Source organism: Malania oleifera, chromosome 5 (genome assembly GCF_029873635.1).
Source record: "Malania oleifera isolate guangnan ecotype guangnan chromosome 5, ASM2987363v1, whole genome shotgun sequence".
NCBI lineage: Eukaryota > Viridiplantae > Streptophyta > Magnoliopsida > Santalales > Ximeniaceae > Malania > Malania oleifera.
In genome coordinates this window covers 62,259,541-62,267,788 of record NC_080421.1, presented here as the reverse complement: position 1 = coordinate 62,267,788, position 8,248 = coordinate 62,259,541, and the positions used below count along the sequence as shown (strand labels likewise).

The 8,248-nt window shown below is 35.5% G+C and overlaps 1 protein-coding gene across 1 annotated transcript; it reads right to left on the bottom strand.

Annotated features, from left to right (window-relative positions):
- Positions 1–3,648: 3,648 nt before the first annotated feature.
- LOC131155985 (uncharacterized) lies at positions 3,649–4,107 on the bottom strand. Its single transcript, XM_058109440.1, has one exon. The coding sequence runs from the start codon at positions 4,105–4,107 to the stop codon at positions 3,649–3,651; it is 459 nt and encodes a 152-aa protein (XP_057965423.1).
- Between the last annotated feature and the right edge of the window lie 4,141 nt (positions 4,108–8,248).

The window sequence follows — 8,248 nt, the reverse complement described above, 5'->3', positions numbered from 1 at the left end:
TCACTACCATATTCATTATCCGATTTGGATGAAGAACAATGTTCTTCATCATCATCCCATGCCGTATAGCAAGTATAAGCAACCTCTTTGTCACTTGATTCATCATCAGAACTACTTGTACTTAGATTATCCCAAGTAGTGGCTTTCGTGCCCTTTTTTTTTTGGAATCCTTCTTAAGTAGTGGACATTCTGGTTTTATATGTCCAGCTTTGTTGCAATTATAACATGTAGGAATTTTATTTCTTGATTTCTTCTTACCAATTTCTTCTTCTTCTTCATCTGATTTAGATTTAGATGTTCTTGTAAATTTATTCTTCCTTCTAAGGATTTTAGAAAGTTTGTTGGATATGTAGGCTAATTCATTCATCTCTTCTTCATCATCACCGAAGCTTTTATTTGTTGTTTTAAAAGCTATGGATTCTTGAGCTTTAGTTTTTCCACTTCTTTCATTCATGGCCATTTCGTATGTGAGGAGAGAACGTATAAGTTCATCTAGGGAAGTGTTTTTAAGATTTCTTCCTTCAGTTATTGCTGTGGCTTTTGGTTCCCATATTGGTGGCAGCCTTTTAAGAATTTTTCGAATCATTTCATACGTTGAATATGTTTTTCCTAAGGCATTGAGAGAGTTTATAATATGGGAGAACCTAGTATACATACTAGTGATTGATTCATCCAGATTCAATTTAAAAGCTTCGTATTCACTAGTTAGCATGTCAATTCTATTGTCTCTAACATGCACTATTCCTTCATAGGTTACCTCTAACTTATCCCAATTTTCTTTGGCTATTTTGTAGGCCATGACTCTATTGAATTCATTAATATCTAGAGCACAATACAAAGCATTCATAGCACTTGAATTAACTTGCAGCATTTTTTTATCTAAGTCAGTCATGTCCTTTTTCTCCTTAGAGAGTTGTTTTCCATCTACTAGTTTGAGGGGAATTAGGTCACCATCTGTGACAACCTCCCAAGCTTTCCAATCCATAGTTTGAAGATATATTCTCATCTGTTGTTTCCAAAATGTATAATTTAAACCACAAAAGATGGGAGGCCTAGTTGAGGATTGTCCCTCTCCAAAGGGAGCTACGCCTAATTGTGCCATTAAGATATTTGTATAGCTACTAATTAAGATTTTCTATAACCCCGCTCTGATACCAATTGAAAACTAAGGTGTAGTCCCAAAAGGGGGGGGGGGGGGAGGGTGAATTGGGTTTTAAATTTTCATTTAAATTCTTTTTGTTTTTAATGAAGTCTTAACCTTTTATTGATTTGTTCAATACATAACAAAGGCTTAAATCTTTTATTCAATCCACAACCACAACACAAATAAACAATCAATCAACCACTCAAACCAATCAACCACAATATAAGTAACCAATCAATATATGCTTTGCAATTCTTTTGCAAATTCTCAGCTTTTCAAGAATTCAAGATATTTAGTTGTATGCAGCCCTGTGTGTATGGTTATTTGATCCAAGCCCTGTAGTAAATGTAATTGGCCTTTCAATTTGATAATCAATATAACATTCACACTCTTTCCAAAATTCAGAATTCAAATAAACCTTTAGTTAATAGGTATTGGGTTGTTAACCAATCAACGTACTTCCTTATGGTTTCGGAAAGTATTAATCAACCAATGTACTCCCTTTCGGTTTTCGCAAGCCCAAAAACAAGTTAAACTTCAGTTTATTTAATTTCCAAACCACGTAGTGTATATGAATATGAAAATTAAATCATCCACACAGTTTATATGTTTGCTGAAAATTAAAGAGAGTGACGGAAAGAGAGTGACACTGGGATTTCACGAGGTTCAGCTTATCCCCAGCTTACGTCCTCACCTTTGGCAAACCACCAAAGGATTCCACTAAACCAATTCCTTTCCGAGCGGAACAACACTGTTACAAGTGATACCCCACACTCAAACACTTTTTCACTAGGCTAGAGCAATGCCTCTCCAGGCGATATCCCCTCGCTTGGTCCAACAATCCAAATAACCTTGAACCGTAAATATCTACAAGAAACAAATCAAATAGATGTACAAAGAATTCTCTTTGACAGAGCTGATTAGTACAATTGAAAAACTAATATACTTCAATTGAAAAACATCAAAGGAATGAAGCAAGAAACTCAATATAAATATCACCGGTTTCCTTCCCTTGAATGTAGCCAATAATTCTATTTGTAAGCTTTAGAGAAGATGTGAAAAGCTCAGAGATTTCTCAAGAAGTTTGCAGCAAATCAGAGCTTAGAGCAGATAGCAAGATAGCTTTGAGTGAGAGAGCTTTTGAAAGATTGTTCAATGCTTGTTGTTGTTTGTGAAGATCATAAACCATGTATTTATAGATTTGAAATCCTTCTTAAACATGCTTCCCAAGTTTACTTGGAGTGCCCCCCAAGTTTCCAAAAAGAATAGGGCTCAAGTAATTTAATTTTGAAATCAAGCACTTTTAAAAAATCAGCCCGTTGCAGAACTTCGGTTGCCTAAAGTGCAACTTCAGTCTCCTGAAGTCACTTTAGTAGCCTGAAGATATAGGGTCGGGTGCCTGAAGACATACTCCCTATTTTAAATTTATTCAGCAAAACTTTGGTTGCCTGAGGTTTACACCTCGATCGACTGAAGTTACCTTTTTCTGATTTTTCTTTTCTTTTTCAAAGTATTTTGCTTCCTTGCTTCCTTGCTTTTGAAAAACATTTCCTGAGGTTTTAAAATAAAGTCTTAATGTCCATTTAAATCCCTTAATGAGGTTCTTTTCATTCACAATGACATTTTTACCTTTGAAGTACTTACATGAAGATTTCCTAAAAATATGAAAACTCCTTGTTCTTTGAAAACTTCATGGTTATCTTTGAGCTTTGAGTTTAATCCATCCTTAGCTATCTTTGAGCTTCCCTTTTTTATCACTTCATGACACATCGTACACCTTTGAGCTATTTGGTGATCTTTTGATAGTTCCTTCGAAGCTTTGTTGGTTTTGGCTTTTTGAGTTTCCTGAAACATCATTACTTGAACACACAACACATTAAACCTTTCCTTCATTTGTTACCATCAAAAAAAGAGGTGAAAGCCTTGTTAGGCTAACAATCTCCGCCTTTTTGATGATGACAAATAAGGAGCAAAAATTGAGAAAAACTTTAGAATGCTCCCCCTTACAGTAAGCATAGTATTAAACATATTCAAGTAATGTTTTTATAAAGTAGTCCAAAACTCAACAAGGTATTTGCAAATCCTTATAAAATATTATAATATTGCATATTTATCAAGGCATTTGCATAGCTCATATATTGCATATAGTCATCATTCATAGCATATTGCATATTCAACATTTAGCATTTTCCAGCATGCAACAATATATAACATATAGTCATCATTCATAGCATAATGCATATTCAACATTCAGCAACATATAGCATATAGTCATCATTCATAGCATTTTCAACATTCAGCATTTTCCAGCATACAACAACATATAACATAACAAAAATAGATTTTTTTTTTTTTTTTGCTCTCTAAACCATCACTCCCCCTTTGACATCATGCAAAAAAGGATACAAAATTGTAATTCAAAGAGCAAATGTACCACATATCCATCAAAATGTGAACAAAGTTCATAATTTTAAAGATTACAAAAACATCATAAACTATCAAAATCAAGCATCAGGTCCAATAGTACTATCTTCATCATCATTTTCTTCTTTGGAGCCTTCCTTAGAAGCTTCATCTTCTTTTTCAGTTTCTTCAGTACCATCATCTTCAATTTCTTCCTCTTTATCATCTCCTTCCTTATCTCCTTCATTTTCCTCCTTATCTTCTTCTAAAGAGTCATTACTATAAGGTATAGAGCTGGTGTCCATAGAATCACCATGAGAAGAACTATCTCGTGCCTGTTCAATTTGTGTGAGATGTTGGTCTAAGGAAGAGTAATTTTCCTGAAGAGAATAAAGACCATTACGCATGTCATTAGGGAAGGATTGAAACTCAGAAAAGAAAGACATGAACCAAGAATGGGCTTCAGATGCGGTTCTTTGTGGTTGAGCCTGAGGTGGAGGAGGTGGTATAGCAGCTGCCCTTCGTTGACTACCTTTTTTGGAACACCAATTTGATTCCATTTTTCATACCCCATTTGTTTGAGGGTAGTTGAGGTGAAAATTTCATACCTAGTCCTCTTAATGAACAAGTCGTTTGGTGAAGCGATACTTAGTTTTGCAAAAATAAGACTCAAAACTCCACCGTAAGGAAGAGTGATCTGAGATACATCACGCTTAGCTCACATCCATTTTATAATAAGGATGGCTAAGTCAAGTTTCTTCTCCTTTAACAAACACCACATTACGAAACAATCGACATATTAAATATGGTCATGGGATCCGGCTTGTGGCAAGATGTTATTGGTGATGATCTTTTGAAGAATTTGAGCTTTCAGGCTGAGTTGTTTATATAGTGGAGGATACCCAAAGTAAGTCGGTTGATGCTTCATGACTGATAAAATTTACCCTAAAACACATATATACTACTAATAAAATTTCTAAAATTCATAACATAGCATATTTTTCCTTACCTGACATACTAGGTTTGTTTACTGATTTCTAACTTATGCCCCCCATGGCGTTCATAATTTCACAATCCTGAAATTATACGCATATATATTTCTCTGTTAATCAACTAAATTTTCATAATAATTTCCACACTCACATTTCTTGAATTTATAAACTATTTATCATTTACCTAGATTCCTGAGCACACCCACTAGGTTCCCTAACCTGCATGCAATATACGCCCCAAAACCCTGAATTCACGACACCCAAATTTAATCATCCCAAACAACAGTATAATAACATCTAAAACCAAATCTGGGTTTAGAAAAACCTACAAGCTAAATAACCCTTAAATAACTTACTTACCCTGATTTTGGGATGGTTCCCAAACTTTTCAAAACAAAATTCTGCTCCGGCTAAGTTGTAGAGAATCTCCCTAGCATCGTCATGGTAGCCTTTGGTCGTCGAATTGGGGAGAAATGGAACCAGAATCTTAGAGAGAAATCAGAGAAAACAAAAATATAGTGAATGAGTGAGAGAGAGAGAGAGAGGGAGAGAGAGAGAGAGTTAGTTGAATTTTTGCCCAAAATTCGATTTTGTGTATATATATAGACTGCTGCCACATGGCTTTGTCGACAAGACATGTGGACTCGTCAACAAACCGAAGAAGGAAGTTCGTCTATGAGGATAATGAGTTCGTTGACAAACCAAAGGGTCTGCATGTCCCCCTCTTGGTATCTCTTCGTTGACGAGGCACTGAACTTCGTCCATGAACCATACAAGGGAGTTTGTTGATGAAGCCAGGGCATTCGTCGACGAACCTTGCTTTACCTCCTTTAAATTTTCCTTTTCCTTTTCCTTTTTATTTAATTACTATTATTTTCTGGGTCTTTAGATTTAATATGAACAGTCACAAAGTTGAGGTCTTCAGAAAGAATTTAATGCATGTTAACTAATTTTAGAAATCAAAGCTTCTAAGTAATTCAAGGCATAGAATTTTGGATAAAAGTTCGTTCACGTGATATTGGGGCAGTTTAAGATATCTTGTGGATTCAAGAATTTCAATAGGGGGTAGTTTCTTAGGGGTAGAAACTATTTTCAAAGGCTATTTTTTTGTTCAAGTTCCTTATCATTTTTTATGAAGGATAGTAAAGGTATTGAAACCTAAGGTGTAGTCCCAAGGGGGGGTGAATTGGGTTATTTAAAAATTCCGTAGAGTCTTGATTACGCGCATAAAATGTGTAATTAGGTGCTTTAATTCATGCATTGCAAATGATATTTTGTATTTAAATGCTCAACTACTCTCAATATTCTAACATTGTGATCTATTTATAAAATTTGGGTTTTATTGAGTAATGTATGAAATTTTGGTGTTTTTTATTGCAGAGCAACTGTTGGAAGCTAAAAAAACCGACGGTACTTTACAATCTGTGCGTAACTCTCTCATCCAACCTCTGATTCAGATGATTCAAGATGCCATAGAAAGATAAGAAAACAATCTATAATTTTTTTGTTTTGTGTTTTGCAAAATATTGGCAGCATCAAGGCCGAAATCAGACGTGAAGTTAGCATACGCTGTTTTATGGGATTTTTCAACAATTCTTCGTAATCTTGGCGTAACTTTCTCATACAAGCTCTGATTGAGATCATTCAAAATTCTGGGAAAATCTGAAAAAGATATCTACATCTTTTGTGTTTAAAGCTTTGAGAGTTATGAGCTGTAAGAGGGTCGAAAGTGGGCTTGAAAGAGGAGGGCAGTTCATGTACCTTTGAAAAAAAAAGAAAATCAAAAAATGAGATGTGACCCAGCCATGCAGCTGGGTCATCTCATAAGGGCAGTGTGCGCTGGGTACATAGAATGGAAAAACAAAAGAATGGAAAGAAAAAAAAAAGAAAGGAAAGAAAAGCAAAAGGAAATGATTGAAAAGGAAAAGTCAAAGGAGGGTTTCCTTGTGGAGGGAGCCGTGTGCAAGAAGAGATGAAGGGGGGCGACGTGTGCTGGGCTGGGGGGAGAGAGGGAGCACCATAGAAAAAAAAAAAAAGGATTTTTCTTGGGGAGAAACATAAGGGAGGCCAAACCACATAAAGTTTCTGGGAAAAATTATTTTTTGGGGAGCTTTCTTGTGGTTTTCTTTTGGGGGGTGCTGCGAAGATACACACACAACCAGCAAAGGAGAGTTGGAAGCACGCGAAAATACTATCTTTTCAGAATCGGAAGGCGGCAAACAACGGCGGTGTTCGGGGTGTTCGTGACGCACGATGGCGGTGCGGCGAGTGTTGATCTTTCCCGTACGCTCCAAATTGAAGAAAATATGGTGAAATCTATTATGTTGGATTTAATTTTCGGAATGAACTAAATTTTTGAATTCTAGGAAAACGATGTAGCCAGTTTCGAACTATACTTGCTCTTTGATGCTAATCTAAAGTAGTTTTTATTAATGTTTGTTTGAATTATTCTGTGCCTAATGCTTTTAATTAACTGGCCATTAATTAAATGATTTTAGTCTTGTGATTTGCTACCGAAAGGGGGGATTATAGGATAGATCTTGGATAATTCAGCGTAGGTAAATATAGAGATCGAAAGACTTGTATGAACCTACGCATTAAAAATCGAGGGTCTTACTGCGTTCTTGCGTTATTAAGTTACATACTCTTATGTTAAATAATAAACAAGAATAAGTTCTGATTGACTATCGAAAGAGGCTTTTGGAAAAATTGGCGATTTGCTAACAAACAGAGAAAATGAAATTTAATTAGCTAAATGAGTAAAGCATAGTGAGAAACTCGGTGAAATCAGTTTCCTAGAAGTTTTCACCATCATCAATTTGACAGGCGGTATCCAGTTTTAAATTCTCCTGAATAGTTTATTTAAAGTAGCTTTGTTTAAATTTTGCAGTCTAAAATTGTTAATTTTTCTAAATAAAATCAAGATTAGTAAAATTTCGGTACTTGGTAAAATTAAGACATCAATCCCTGAGGTCGATGCTCTACACATCACTATATTATAAAATTACGATACTGTGCACTTGCAGTTTGCACCGGTCAAGTTTTTGGCGCCGTTGCCGGGGATTGAGTTTATCTTATTTTCGCCAATATCGATACCAAGTAATCTTGGTTTTAATTTAGAATTCTCTTCTTATATTTTTATTTATTTATTTTCTTTATTTTATTTTATTATTATTTTTTTTGTATTTCTGGTGTGTGTGTGTTTTTTTTTTTTTTTTTATGTTGGATGCGCAGGGCTAGAACACGTGACATTATTCCTTTTGATCCGGAGATTGAAAGAACGCTCAGAGCACTAAGAAAAAAAAGGGTATTAGCCATGGAGAACGGACAAGATAATGTGCAGTCATGCGCCTTGAAGGATTATGTGCGGCCAGTTGTGAATGAAAATTATTCGGGTATCAGACGCCAGCCCATTAATGCCAACAATTTTGAGCTCAAACCCGCATTAATCAGCATGGTGCAGCAGGCCCAATTCAGTTGATCGCCACTTGAAGATCCCAATATCCATCTGGCGATGTTTTTGGAGATTTGTGATACTGTGAAGATCAATGGTGTTACTGAAGACACCATTAGACTAAGATTATTCCCTTTCTCTTTGAGGGACAAAGCAAGAGGTTGGCTATAGTTGCTACAACCTAGGAGTATTACTAGTTGGTAGGACATGGCTAAAAAATTTCTGGCTAAATTCTTTCCACCTGCAAAAACAGCT

Coding starts and splice junctions, on each gene's coding strand:
- LOC131155985 (XM_058109440.1), bottom strand. CDS start 4,107: ATGGAATCAAATTGGTGTTCCAAAAAAGGTAGTCAACGAAGGGCAGCT.